This window comes from Schistocerca serialis, chromosome 2 (assembly GCF_023864345.2).
Source record: "Schistocerca serialis cubense isolate TAMUIC-IGC-003099 chromosome 2, iqSchSeri2.2, whole genome shotgun sequence".
NCBI lineage: Eukaryota > Metazoa > Arthropoda > Insecta > Orthoptera > Acrididae > Schistocerca > Schistocerca serialis.
This window is the reverse complement of record NC_064639.1, coordinates 743,372,254-743,387,934: the sequence shown is the minus strand read 5'-3', so window position 1 is coordinate 743,387,934 and position 15,681 is coordinate 743,372,254. Positions and strand designations below refer to the sequence as shown.

At 38.2% G+C, this 15,681-nt stretch overlaps 1 protein-coding gene across 2 annotated transcripts in view; it reads left to right on the top strand.

The window, feature by feature from the left end:
* The first annotated feature begins 335 nt into the window (after positions 1 to 335).
* Positions 336 to 15,681, top strand: part of LOC126455686 (C-type mannose receptor 2-like) — a 56,876-nt gene continuing 41,530 nt past the window's right edge. The window contains exons 1-2 of one of the 2 annotated variants that reach the window (XM_050091452.1): positions 336 to 450; positions 13,486 to 13,694. In XM_050091452.1, the coding sequence (XP_049947409.1) occupies positions 13,557 to 13,694 (138 nt within the window). In that variant the 5' untranslated portion in view covers positions 336 to 450; positions 13,486 to 13,556. Of the gene's footprint in view, positions 455 to 13,485; positions 13,695 to 15,681 lie in introns of both variants that reach the window. The other variant, XM_050091451.1, reaches the window with a different exon arrangement.

Sequence of the window (15,681 nt, the reverse complement as noted above, 5' to 3'; positions counted from 1 at the left end):
AAATTTTGAATTTCTTGACACATGCGCTCTGATTTTCTAACGCTAGAATGACGTGAAGAAAGGTCACTTAACACTTTGGATTTGCAATTTACGGTACACATCTGCTGGGAAATTTAATCTGCGCCTTACGGTAGAAAATAAATGGGATGAACACACATAGCAACAGTATATACATAGCTAGTGACACAATGTTTGTATTTATATACGTGGCGAAGTGCAGGAAACGTGCTGAGGGCTCCAGCGACTGTCTGACATGTCTCAGGAAAGCGGACTTGCAAGCGAAGAATGGAGGGGATGAGCGGTCACGTGACCTCCGTTACTGAGAAAATTGCCGTGTCCTCTGCCTCACAAATAGCGGGAAGTTCGGCCAGCAGCCGCCACGCACTGGTCCGCTCTGCCGTGCTGTCTCACCGTTCTCTCGCGCTTCGTGTGGGTGTTTTGTATTCAACAGTAAGTAAGTATGCTTAGTCACTACCGTCTGATGGATTGTTTATTTTTTTAGAAGGCTTCAAACGCTTTTCTTTGATGTGTTTATAAAGTAGCTTACGATGGTTAACTTAAATCCCTGATCTAAGGTTCTCGTGAGGGCAGATTATCAATTTTTATAATGTTTGTGTCATCTCTGTACGAATTTTATTGTTTATTGTAGAGCTTACAGCTTGCAGTTACTTTTAAAACAAACCATTATAGATTCCCTCTGACTGGCTAAGTTGACTGTTTGCAGCAGCAAACATTCTCTTCCATAAGTTTAAATAGTTTAACCGTATTTCCAAACACTTGCTCCATCAGAAAAGCCTCATTTTTCTGTGCGTTACAATTCATGTGCTTAGTTTCATGGCGAATGAACAACATTTTTGCTTCATTTTAATTGACTGGACTAGTAACTCGTGGTGATATTGAGGAACTGTCCCTAAATGACCACATCTGCAGTTTTTTGACATGGTTGGCCGGCCGGTGCGACCGAGCGGTTCTAGGCGCTACAGTCTCGAACCGCGTGACTGCTACGGTCGCAGGTTCGAATCCTGCCTCGGGCATAGATGTGTGTGATGTCCTTAGGTTAGTTAGGTTTAAGTAGTTCGAAGTTCTAGGGTACTGATGACCTTAGAAGTTAAGTCCCATAGTGCTCAGAGCCATTTGAACCATTTTAACACGGTAGCACGGAGACTGTAGCGTTGCCTTCTATCTCGCAGTGAGATATTTAATTAAAAGTTTCTCATAAGGAAACATCAGGATGAAATATGACTTTAAATAAGTTAATCGTGGCGACAAGAAGACTAGCCACACAGATGATGGAAAACTCTCTCTTTTTAAGGTCACCGTCCGGTGCAGCACACTGGTAAATCTGTAGTTTGATTGAATTTTTTACCTTTATTAGTCCATCACCTACTTTCTTTTAAGTGGGGCACATCAGATCTTTGAGTAGGCTGATTGGTGTCATTGTTCCGTGGTGGGAGGCCCATCAAACCCGTACAATTATTATGAAAAACGTGTTACCTAAAGTAATGAAAATGATCTTCAAAAATATCTCAGGGAGGTTCTAGTTTCTGTTAAAGAAGTGTCTGATGAAAGACCACGAATACTATTCGGTCGTTCACCTTAAAACAATTCACCTTCAACATCTCTTAGTTAGCGGCTGAAAATCATCCATAACATATAAAAAGTTCGTTTTATGCCACACAAAAACTCCTCACTACGAATAATTTTCTCTTTTTTTTGCTATGTATAGTCAGCTTTAGCACTTGCACCACGAAATTACTTCGTAAACGAATGCGTCACTTGTCACTGATTTCCAAGCTGTGCAATCGTCAATTGTTTGTATATAATTTACAGCTGACGATCGCTTTTTAAGAATGATCCCAATCCCATTATACAGGCGTTGGTATTTTAGTAATATTTATGAAAGTTCTGAACGGTACAAACAACACGTGGACAGAAAAGTAGCTCTACGTTAATAATTCTATAAAAAATAACGTTAACCGACTAAGGCGAACTGCGGTTTCCAAATCAGCAAAGAACGAAAGAGAGCAAGCTGCAGACATTGCACCATATAGCAGCAATACACCGCTCGTGCACTTGGTTGAAGTTAACTTCAGTGATTTCCGTGTCTAAGTAGTTCACATTTCGTAAATGCTTAATGCTCTGGAAGCTTCGCGGTGTCATAGACCTAAAACAGAATTATTAGAAAGATGCACCCGAATAGCTGCTTATAGTATTTAATCTTTATTAATTGCTACTGTTTCGGCATTTATCGCCGTTGTCAAGTACCTAATAATACAGTTTTGGTGAGATCGTTAATAACTGTGAATGTCGTTTGTATTAAAGTGACTATACTGTACTCAAGTCTAGAATGATTTACGTCGTTAGCTAACTGTCTTAACTGGTGTCAGTGTTTAGATTAGATCGTGAATGACGTAAATATATTGAAAATAATACGTTAGTTATGGTTTGACAGTAGTCTGACACTTCTACTCTTACGAAGTTGTATGTTTACAAAGATTATACAGATAAACAGCAATGTTCGACAGTTCTACTCTTACCACGTTATATGTTTACGATCTTTATACAAATGAACAAATAGTTCAAATGGCTCTGAGCACTATGCGGCTTAACTGCTAAGGTCATCAGTCCCCTAGAACTTAGAACTACGTAAACCTAACTAACCTAAGGACGATACACACATCCATGTCCGAAGCAGGTTTCGTACCTGCGACCGCAGCGGTCGCGCGGTTCGAGGCTGTAGCGCCTAGAACCGCTCTGCCACTCCGGCCAGCGTACAGATGAACAGCAGTGTTATTCTACTAACAAATTTTTGTCATGATTGTCTTTGGTTTTTACATATGTTACAGCCGATTCACTCTTCTTCATGTTCTATAAGTCCAATAAGGAATTTGAAACTGTATTTGTGTCTGAATTCTACATACTCATTTACTATTTCTTTTGGATCTTAGCTCGTGTGCGTATATAGATTTATAATTCTTTAAGAAGGCTCATTGCAAAACCTTTTGGTATTCTGTTCAGGATCCGGACTGGGCTTTCGGTTTTATCAACAGAGTGGTTTAGATTTTTAAATTGTAGAAAGAAGCTCGACTGATTATTATAGCTGTTTCTAATGTGTTCTCCTTTATCTGACTTTAAAATTTCTTTGGGTTTGGCCAGTGTAAAAGTTATTACAGTTGCTATATCCGATTTTATATATGCCGCGGTTGTAATGGATGTTCTAGTGACGGCAGAACGTAAGTTCATTGAAAGCTTCTTATTGTTTCTAAAGGCCAATTGAATATTTGTGGCTTTATAAAGTGCCTTCGCTTCGTTGGAAATTCTACCAAGGCAGACTGTTGGTACGTAACTAACAATTGGTTTAGGGAATGTTTCTAAAGTTAAGACAGTATCGTTCTGTAATTTTTTCTGCTTTGCTGTTTTACATTTGTAGTATAATATTGTGATTATATTTGGATCAAATTCATGACTACGGGCTGTATAACAAAATGTGTTAAGTTCTTTTTAGCTGTTGGCTTTTATAAGGGGAGGTTATTTAATCTATTAATCACTAGAAGCAAAAATGCGTGTTTATACGACATTCGACGACAGACATTCGTTTTTTTTACTGTTGTCACAAGTGTGATTCTTTCTATAGCTAGAAAATGTGTGGTAATTATTATTTTTCCAACTGTGAAGTCTAGATAGTTCACGATTTTGTCTCTATCCACTTCCATAGCGAAATTAGTTTAGGGTTACTAGTTGACTACTTGGTGGATATTTTGCATATCTGGGTGGCTACCCTTTACTAGCATGTGTTTGTTCGCCAATCACTCATGACTGTTGAAAAGGGCATTGATAATATTGAAATCAGAACTTGATCCAAGGAGAAAAATAAACTGAAGATGAAAGGCTTTGCTCCCCACGCTGTCCCTGTGTTTTTGCGGTGGTGTTTTTAATTTTTCCCGTATATAGGTTGACAAGTTTAGTTGTGGCAATGGATGGCTTACAGTAACTATTTTACGCTGTGGAGATATTGAGAATATTGCTGGCATTGAAAGTTTTTAATAGGTTTTATTAAATTTTGGGAATTGCTATGTCACAAAATTATTTTGATTTTCGGAACAAAATTTATCCCCAATCAGATGGAGTAGCCGTGGTTAAAAGTGTAGCAGGAATATTAGCCTATATTTTCCGAAATTCTCTGGAAGAGAATATTTTTAACTCAGACTGACCTACTGTTAACCAAATTGTACGCTGTTTTGGGTATGCAGACGATAACCTCATTTCGGTAAGTGGCAGCCACGCAGAAACGCAATGCATCCACGAAAAACGCAAAAAATTACTCCTTCAAATTTATTGCACTATGAAAATGCAGAAAGACGATACCATTAACTAATCTACAATCACAATTTCCAAAAATAACAATTACCACACATTTGATAGGTGTAGAAGGATTACCACTGCTGACAACATTATAAATGCCAATTAGTTTTATCTAATGTCCCATAAATTAGCATTTTAGCTTTTGCTTTCAGTGATTAGTATATTAAATAATCTAACGTTAGAAAAACAATTTCCAAGAATGTTTGCCTAGCCGGGGCCTCCGAACGATAGATATCAAACCTGCAGTTCTAAATAGATCACGCGACTGTGGTGGCGGGCGTTATGAGCATGTTTACAGGGGTCTATACAGCAAGGATAAAAAAAGAGAAAATTGTAATTACACTGGTCGTCGACGTTGTCGTCATGAGAAGTTCCATTTGATGTGCATACTACGGGAAGCATTCCCTTTTTGCCGTAACCTGGGTAGACTCTGCCTATGTCATGCAAAAATATGGGTAGAATGTCACATGCGTCAACTTTTCCTTGCAACCGCAAGTTATGGAAATACAGATACTGAAACAAGTATAGTTGGTCTCTCTCGCCTGGGCGTCCTTCTCTTTTAACGGAAGATTTTCACAGCCTCTCGATATTCTGCGTGTGCACCTGGGATCTTCGGAAGACACGAACTCTGCACAATGGTTCACGAACTCGTCGTTGAATCCTTCCGCTTTCAGTGTCTTGTAGGACTGAAAGCCGTCCGTAATTACTTTGCCACCGATCAGTACAAAGTGCTCTATCAAACCGACTGAAGTTACCTTGTCTCTGGAGAACATTCATACAAAAATGCACTTCCGGGACTCTCGTTCCCTACCACCGAATACGCAGTTACGTTCGATTTCATTCTTTAAAGGTCGTCCTATCTGGTTTTCCGTTCTTGCTATGTGCGACTAGTCCTACACTGTCATTCTTGGCATAACTCACTTCTCTGCAAAACCCGAAATAGGTATTCGTAGGTAAGTCAGTTTCCGATGCTGTTGCTTGCAGGGTGTAATACCTAATCCAGCAAGATAAAAGAATTATACCGGCCTGGATCGATAATTTTGAATAGTCAAACTAAGTATTCTTCGTACCACGATTTGCACAATGAAATTGTAAAGGTATTTAACTATCAGAACTCCTCTTACGAACTTTTATAGACTTCTCAACCGCACTCTACACAGTCCGTCCTTTCGTCATCCAGTATTAGTCCACATTTTCGACAAAACTTCAATTTTCTATAATACATAAACATGGACGTAGATTCTTCCACGTGAGGCAATTGGCCGACGAAACATCTACGACACCAGAAATTCAAACTCCCTACTGACATAAAACGTCCATAAACTTCTTAGATCTCACCGTTGACATCAGAACACACACACACACACATTGTTTCAAAATGTACAGAAAAACAACTACTGACACAGTAATACCTTCTTGCTCACAACACCCCATAGCTCACAAACATGCAGCTTTCCACTCAATGGTACACCGTCTCATATCTATCCCCATGTCCAGAGATGATTTTAAAGCAGAGTTAGATACAATAAAATTTATGGCCACAGTCAATGGCTACAATCCAGTTCTTATTGACCACATCTTGCACAGGAAACAAAAACGGAAAATTATACCCCTCCTCTATGCCCCACCTGCTTCCCCATGCACTGTCTGCAAGAAATGGTGTACACTACCATTTCTAGGTCAGGTATCACAGACTGTAGTCAAAGCACTGAAATCATGCAAGTATAGGGTTTCTTACTATGTCAGGAACACTGCAGTCCAGTGTGTTTTTAATAGCAAAGACAAGATCCAGTTATTAGCCAACAGTGGGGTATATAAAATCACCTGTTCTGATTGTGACAAATTTTACATTTGTCAGTCAGGCAGAGCCATATCAACTAGGCTGGCTGAACATGAACGCTGCATGTGGTTTCAGAATTCAGAGTCTGCATTTGCTGAGCATGTACTCAGTGAGGGTCACAACTACCAGCCAGTGTCCCATGTACTTCACTCAGTAAACAAAGGCCATAAACTCAACCTGCTGGAAGCCCTGGAAATCAACAAACATCTTGCTCACAGTCCAGATCTCATCCTAAATGACCAGACACAACTCAACACTTCCCCTCTCCTAAACTTCATATAATCATCTTTGTTGTTCATTACTTCCCACACTCTCTCTTCCTACATATTCCCGTTTTCCTGTAGTCATTAAGTTGTTTTATTTGTTGCAGTTGTCTTTGTATTCCACATAGGCTGTAGTTTCAATAGTCAAGGGTTTCCTTTTAACTTGTACTTGTATTACTGTCCATGTTTAACTCCCCTTGTAGTTGTCTCATCAAATTCTGTTCATATTTTACTTTGCTCATTTATTTAATGAAACCTTGTACACAGCCACTGCTTTGATTATAATATTAATGTTAAAATGCAGTACCACCACACTCTCAAACTGTAGGTTCCCTCAAACACCTCAATTTTCCTGCATTTATTAATTTCTGTTTATCTTATTGATATTGCATAAGTTCCTTGGGTATTCTACATTTACACTGACAACTGTCTCTTCTTTTTTTTTTAATTGGTTGTGTATCACTCTACATGTTTCATACCTCTTGATGCAGCCTTGGCTAGTATTATTTTTATCTTATTTTATTAGTTTTGTTTATTAATAGAAACTGTTATGTAGGCATGCTATTCCTATTTTGTGCTAAAGGTTTTCCTGTCAACTCCATTGATATTTATGTACTGTTCAGTTTTTACTATTTCAGTGCAAAGATGATACTTACTGCGTGTTTCTACTTCACTCTAGATGCGTTACTTCTCTTCCAATGTTGTCTGCTAACATTTAACTTCTTTGGTGATAATACTCAGTAAATGTCTGAAGATGGCCTTGTAAGCCGAAAACCGGTTAGCAATAAAAGTAACATTGTAGAACAAAAGCAAACTGGTCCTTTTCATTTATTATTAGGAGTAAATTTGTAATATTGGATATCATGGATTTATATATATATATATATATATATATATATATATATATAACTTTTGAACACTCTTAAGGTAAATACATTGTTTGTTCCCTATCAAAATCTTTCATTTGCTAACTATGCCTATCAGTAGTTAGTGCCTTTAGTAGTTTGAATCATTTATTTAGATGGCAGTAGTGGCGCTCGCTGTATTGCAGTAGTTCGAGTAACGAAGGTTTTTTGTGAGGTAAGTGATTTGTGAAACGTATAGGTTAATTTAGTCAGGGCCATTCTCTTGTAGGGATTATTGAAAGTCAGACTGCGTTGCGCTAAAAATATTGGCCGTCAGTTTAGTGTTGATCAGAACACGTAAAGAGCGAAATGTCTGAGTACGTTCAGTTCTGCTCAGCTGTTTGCAAATCAAATAATGTAAGAGGTTTATGAGCACAGTAATTCATTAATTTTTCTAGGGGGACGTTTCAATTTTAAAGTCAGATACACAGAAAATACATTAGAGACAGCTGAAATTAGAAACAGCGAGAATAATCTTTCGAGCTCCTTTGTACATTTGAAAAATCTGAACCACACTGTTGATATCATCGAAAGCAAAGTCCAGATCCTGCACAGAATACCAAAAGGTCTTGTAATGAACATTCTTGAAGAACTGAAAATCTGTATACACACGAGAAAAGACACACAATTAATATTAAGCCACCATATAGAATTTAGAGACAAATAATGCCTCAAATTTTTTGTTGGACTTTTAGAACACGAAAAAGAATAAATCGGGTATAACATATGGAACAATAAAAGATAATCTGACAAAGATTAGTTAGTAAAATAACATTGCTGTTCATCTGCATAATCTTTGTAAACATATAACGTCGTAAGAGCAGAATTGTCAAATTACTGTCAAGCCATAATTAACGTATTATTTACAATATATTTACGGCATTTATCATCTAATCAAAGCAATGACAGTTATAACAGAGTTCACTAACGACGTAATATGGACGTCACACCTTTCTAAACTTGAGTGAAATATAGACACTTTAATAAAAATTGGTTCAAATGGCTCTGAGCACTATGAGACTTAACATCTATGGCCATCAGTCCTCTAGAACTTAGAACTACTTAAACCTAACTAACCTAAGGACATCACACACATCCATGCCCGAGGCAGGATTCGAACCTGCGACCGTAGCGGTCACGCGGTTCCAGACTGAAGCGCATAGAACCGCACGACCACAGCGGCCGGCAGACACTTTAATATAAATGACATTCACATTTACAAAAGGTCTCACCAGAATTGTATTCGTAGTTACTTAGCAATGGCGACAAATGCCGAAACAGTTTGTCGTTAGTAAAGATCATTTGCTAAAAGCGTCTGTTCTGGTGTGTGGTTTTAGTAATTGTATCATTATCTGACAAATATTACTGGCGCTAATGAAAAATCTACAATAGAATATCGAATTGCCACATTTGTGTAATTGGTACTATAATAAAGATGTGCAACTTGCTGGCGTGTTGTAAATTTCCTTCCTTCTAAAGGAAAAGCTCGAAATACTAGAGACGGGCATTTGGTCAAAACGTCAGCATCGCTGTGTGGTCTTAAATTATTTCACAGTACTTCTGCAGTTACTTTATGAGGAATAGAGTGTATATGAATACAGTTTGGAACTGTCTCTTATTTATCACAGTTTTATATCGAAATATAGGATGTAAAGAAATTATTTATACAAACACGTAGAATGTTTAGAGGTGATAATAAGTAACATCGTTTTATGTGACCAATATTTCACAGGTGCTCCGTTTCCCCGCTATCCATACATGAATATTTTGGGGCTAGTGATGTCCAGAGACGGTGTTCAAATTTCCACGTGATGAATATTGTTTTGTTGTTTTAGAGATGTTGCTGAGCTGCTATGGATTTTTTTTGTGAGGGAAGGTGAAGCGTTTTGTGTACGAGGCACTCATGGGCACTCCAGAAAAACCAATGACCGTTATTCGTGAATTACCTGGCTCTTTTGAACGTCTTAAGCAATTTTTAGTACGCAGATGCCAGTTTGGTATCAATATGAACGTACGACAATTTCAGCAACATCTCTAAAACGATGATCATCTCGTGGCAGTTTGATCAGCATCCCTAAACATTACGAGCCTCAAAACGTTCATGGATTATTAGAGGGAAATCGGTGTACGTGTGGTATTTTTATCCCTTAGAAAGTCTTATTTTTATCTCCTCTAAACACTCTAAAAGGTATAAGTAGTTATTTCATTCCTTGCGTATCGCAGCAGTAGTATGGGTGTCAGACTTATAATATAGGATTTAACGTCTCATTCCAGGTCGATCATTACTTAGACTAGGAGTTTCACCTTTGCCGCTGTGGGGAAAATGCTTCAAACTGCAGGTTCTTTGACTGTCCTCACTAAATTTACATAAAATAAAATTTATGTTTATAGGTACATCATACCATTCTTTGTAATTTTTTGGTGCACAATACTAAACGGTTAACATACATTAACTCAGTGTGATGTAAGCTTACAAATCAAATTTTCGCTTTTGGTTTTCCTTTTATGGGGTTATGAGTAAAGGTGGCATTATGTATTAACACTCAAAACTAAATTTCTTTATGAGTTAACAGGTTTCGTGGTGGATGGTTTCCTAGGGTTCTTTATCTTGCAATATATGAAAGACAAAATCCCTTTACAACAGGATTTTTTAGTCTTGTAAGCAACTTTTTAAAATGACTGAACACTGTCAGACAGAATTACTTAGAACAACTTGAAAACGTCACTCATTGCTTTTCATTCACGCTGACAAATTCTGATTTCAGGTTCATATACCGTTGATCATTTGCTATGACTCTGGTATCACTTGAAGAATGTTAAAATTCAAGGAATAAAGGAATCCGCCACAGCTAGAGATAGGGAAGTGAGGAATTCGATACCCTATTTGCGACTCATATAATAAAAGGAGCTGCCCTTTTGTGTGACAAAATTAATAAGTTGGCTGCTCTGATTTCAGCTATATTTATTTTTCAAGCGATTTTAGTGCTAATTTGTGTTCCTATTTTGAAATATTAAAAATATTTCTGAATTCTTGTTTACAAGTGCACAAAATCTCATCAAGGAAAAAAGTTGCACTTTTTTATGAGTCTGAATTGGAACCCCCCCCCCCCCCCCAATGATTTACTACAGATACCATTAGTAAATGCGAAATATTTGTCTCCATACGACGACACAACAAGTCAAAATAAAAATCACAAATTAAACTTGCTCGGTGCTACCATGAGGGCTGTGCTGTGCCGAGAACCAGCGTGCCATGTGTATTCTCTGTGGTACCTGATAGAATTTTGGCTAGCCTTTTTTCCATTTCGTTTCCGAATGTGAGCTGTAATAATTAGCTTAACCATGTAAAACTCATAATATCGGTACTTCAGCTATCTGCTTCGCATCGGACTGGTTTTGTGTGGGTGTACTTAGAATTATATTTTTCAAATGTCAAATGAAATAATCAGTCATGTGATACATTCTCCACAACTGTATGCGGAGTTGGTCTACTTATTGAAATTCAGTATCTTTTATCGTCTAATAAGATGAATTTGAGACTATTCCCGTTTTATTGTTCCAAGAGGAGTAATGTTATACTTGCACATCATCTCGAAACCAAAATACTAATTCCTCTTGGAAACAAAAAGAAAAACCTTCGAGGTCAAGCAACATGTTGATTTAGACGTTCACACGTTGTTTCAGTCGTGTGAAATGCAGTACACATAACCAGAAAACACCTGCTAGAGTTTGGAACAGCTTAAAATTCATTATTGTATAACGAATAAACGTCACACAAAACGAAAATTTCCTTTTCTGGTTGACTGTAACTGAGTATTTACTAAGGAAAGGAATAAATAACACTAAGTAAAAATTGAGGCAGTCCACATGCATCACAAGAGCTTACAATATCAGCAGAGATGCTTAAAACATGTACGGTAAATCAATTCGCGACAGTTAATACTGATACAAGCTTTCAACGCCGAGTTCGAAAACTTCTGCACTGACGAAGAAAGTATGTATTAAGTTAATTCAAAATATATCTGTGAACGTTTCTAGTCTAACGAAGAAGACTTTTTAGTCTTGTTTCGAGCACTGGAAAAGGTTCTTAAACTTAGGAAAGTGTATGAAGTTGGAGATGTGTCTGCCTGTAGATATCGTTTAATGTATTCAGAAACCAAAATACCCTGAAATTTTAAAAGAAAATGTGTACATCGGTAAACTGCCTAATAATTCAACATCAACCAGTCTACTTACAGGGAGGGAAATTACATTTCACAGTCTCCATTTGGCATATGTAATCATGAGAGACAGATTATAAAGCACCGAAAAATGATTCCAGTGTTAGAAAATGTCGACCACTCTTGCAGGTAAAACGTTCAAATAATCGGAAGAACCTTAGCTGAAGGACGTGAAAAGCTTGCTGCCTGACACCAAGCAGTCGCGAAGTCGTCACTTAATGGCTCAAAACGTAACTGTATACGCCTTATACGCGTCATATTCCTTTCACTCCAAGTTAACAGTTTAGCAGAGTCTGTTCTTCACTAATCTTCTCAGTTTTACTCCTTCATTCACAAGTCATATGTTTCGAGCTCCGTTTGGTTTCTGTTCCGTTTTGCTTTGTACTTCCTCGGTACATACAACAATAAGTATTCCGACAAGCACATCTGTTCACTTCCCGAGTTTGCAGCACTCTTTTTCGAAGTCAGATCAGCGATATTATGTTACTCCGATACCTGAGCTTATTATTTGTTCTTCTCGTTTGGTTGTTGTGTAATTTGTCCAGTCACTCAGACGATCACATCACTTTTATAAGAAGCAGCTTTCTTACAATAGCACGTAAATGCTAGTCAGAAAATAACTTTATTTTTTGATTAGTATCTACTCCCTTACTTACACTGTACCTTTGTAAACCTACTACGTTAGCTTTGAATCAATGTACCTTATAAGCTAAATACTGTTGCCATGCTTTAGTGAGACATAATCACAATCTGTCGGTTGTTGCAGTACACTTCAGACTCTCTGACATTGGATATTCTAAGCTATTATTACGACAGACAAGAATTAAGGAAACGTCCATTACTCACAGATTTCACGTACGTTGTAGAAGGCATCATTACCGAGCATTATTATTCGAATCTATGCTAGCTCGTTTCATGGTACAAGCGATAATGGTACAGAAAGTCACAGTTATCATCTGCATAATGTTAAATGTATGAGAACACTTAAAATGCAAGACAGGATTTTTCTGATGAATGTCTGCTCTGATAACCATTTGCTGTGATCACCAGAATTAGTTGGCTAGTGCTAGTGAAATCTAACAAATACTACGTGAGTGTACTGAAAAGTAATGCCTTCTAACTTTTTGTATGGAAAGTCTCAACGCTTTTAAAATAAAAACAAACTATATTAACATTGTACTTCTTTATTCTTCATGTCCACATATTTACTCTCCAACACAGTCACCCTGGTGACGAACACATTCCTCCCAACGAGAGACCGGTTTGTTGATAATGTCGCTGTCGCATGTTTGACTTTTACGGCAATCTGACAACCTCATCTCTGTTTGCACCGCTTCATCATTATCAATGTGAAGTTCCCGAAGGTATTCTTTTAGTTTTGGAAACAGCTGAAAATCGGATGTGGCCAAGTAGGGACCGTATTGAGGAAGATCGGTAACAGTGAACCGAAGGCATCGGATTGTTGCAAATGTAGCGCTCGTGTGTGGTCTAGTACTGTCATGCTGGAGGAGAGCATGCTCCTTGTGTAGACACACGAGTAAAATTGGCTTTTTCAGTTATCTGAGGGTCTCTCTTTCACACACCAACATGGTTACCTTACACACCACAGTTACGACACACGCAGCCATGTTACACTCTACAGTTCGGAGACCTCTAACGGCAGAGGGTTGCAACCTGAGTCACGGTAACGGTAAAGTCGACGAAGGAAAATGCATGACATATAATACGTCAACCGGAATTAAGAGCAGAATTAAAAATTGGGTGACACCGCTTTTCATCACGCCCTCGTAGACTACAGTTTCTAAGGAGATGTGTGACTGTTACTTAAAAGCTGAGAACCAGGACTAGGGGAACACATGAACTGCATACACGAGGTACTCATTGTTTTGCCGTAGGTGAACATAAAGATCGGGGCGAGGAATAGCTCTGCTGTGAGCGGAACTACACGCCCACACACAGCACTGCGATGAGGCCGCTATTCCTGACGCTGGTGACCGCTGCCAGTGTAGTAACTTCGCTGCACGACGACCGGCGTCTGAGATGTGACTGTCACCTCAACCAGGTTAACTACCACCAGATCGATTTAACCTGTGGCTACAACGCAGTAAGTATAGGAATAACGGATATCAACGACACAGTGTCATGTTCCTTTATTTGTAGTCAAGCATACTGCAGTCAAGCACTTAAGCGTCATTAGTTTATTAGATCACATTTCCTCTACAGATTGTACGTAAGGGTATAGAACAAGTTAACGCCTAAGAGAGGGTTTGCTGTTTGAGAAGTTCATGGCGTAAAATTAGAAGTAGTCTAAAGCAGAACATTGATGTGTTTCATTGAACAGAAAAGTTTTTCCTTAACCACAGAACAACAAATATAAACATTGCTACTCTGTTTCGTTGCAATAAACTAATCATAAAGGCAACAGAGCGCTTTAATCTAATACCGAAATGTACTATGAGTATCAGTAATTGTATGGGTCATATTTTAAATGCTTTTCTAGCAATCTTTGCTGCCGAGAAGGTTCAATGATTCCATGCAGAAGTCAGCCACGCATAAGAAGTTGAAGCTGTGTTAGTTAAATTGAAATAATTTTGTCATTTATGCTTTACATGAATACCAAATATTGTCCACACCTATTCCGCCATTAGACTTTTCCCAGCAAAACTTTCATTCGGTTTTGTTTTTCATATCCGAACTCTTTTTCGTTACAATTTCTTTCTTTTTACTTAATTCCCAGTCACGATTAAAGCGCATTCAAAATCACTGTTGTCATGTTTGATCGAAGTAGTTAGTACACGTTTATGTCCATTTCTAGCGCTTATTCCCCGTTCCAGTTTAAATAGCTATTACAGTTTTTATCTTTTTATTTGCCTTGTAGTGCTGCACTTCCGTAATAACTGAATTAATTTCATTAATTTATTTGTTTGCTTTTTATGTTAGAAGTTTGTGACTGGCTATAGATTTCTTTAGATTTTATTTTTAACATCACTTTATGAATATCGTAATTCTTCATTCGTTATTTACTAATGTAATGGATTCCGTAATGTTTAATTTTTAATCTTTGTTCGGTATTTTTTGTCGTTTTCCTTATCTCCTGCTCCCATCTCCACCACCCTAGAACCCTGCTTCTTTAATTTTATAAAATACTTATTTCATTTTATAAATTAAATAAGTAGGGATCTGGTGGGGAGGGTGGGATAGGAGTGGGTAATCTGGCCTCACACATTCTATCACTTTCACCTCTTTCCTAAGGTTGTTGATATGTGCTGGCGTGAGCTGTGATGTATGGTTGTTAGCGTCGTTGGCCAGAGCGCTGCAGGTCGCCAATTTAGGCCCGACCGCCAGCAATTTTTTCCATATTTATCAGTTGTGGAATGTGCTTGATGTATCCCATGTTTGTAACATTTGTACAATCTGGAATATTCAATGTCTATATAAATACCAGCATTCTGGGATATTCTAAGTTTGTAGAAATAGCTTTACTCGAGGTCAGTTCCGTTCTGGTTCTACATTGGTATTCGTGCTTTCAGTGGTAAATGTGGTAGGTCGTTCACAACCCTGCTCCATGATTTGGACGGACTTGACTCTGGTTATCGCGTGACATTCTTTGGTGGAGAAGCCATCATCTACAACAACATGCTTCCAATAAGCCAACTAGCCGACTACACAGGCAGGAACTGAAATACAAGCAGTACATCGTCCCTAAGGTCCGTATAGTTAAGAGACCAACAGATTCCAAGCCAACAGGATGTCAGCTGCAGATCCAGGCATCCGTTAGTGGTTTTCAGAGACCCTGGTCGGGACCCGATGAAATGGCTTAAAGGATTCCACCGAGCTACCTAATACAAGCGTTGGGAGGATATGGTGTGCTTGGCAAATGTATAATATTACTTGCACGGCACAGCCCAGCAATTTTTCCAGGACATGAAGGAGAAGCTCAAAATCTGGGAAAAATCAAACTACAACTGAAGAAAACAATGACGATAGTCAACAGCAAGATCGCTTATCGGAAGAACAACTAAAGAACAGGGCAAAACGTAACGGCGAAACGAAACACTCTTACATACAGAATGCTTCGGCCCTTTGCAACA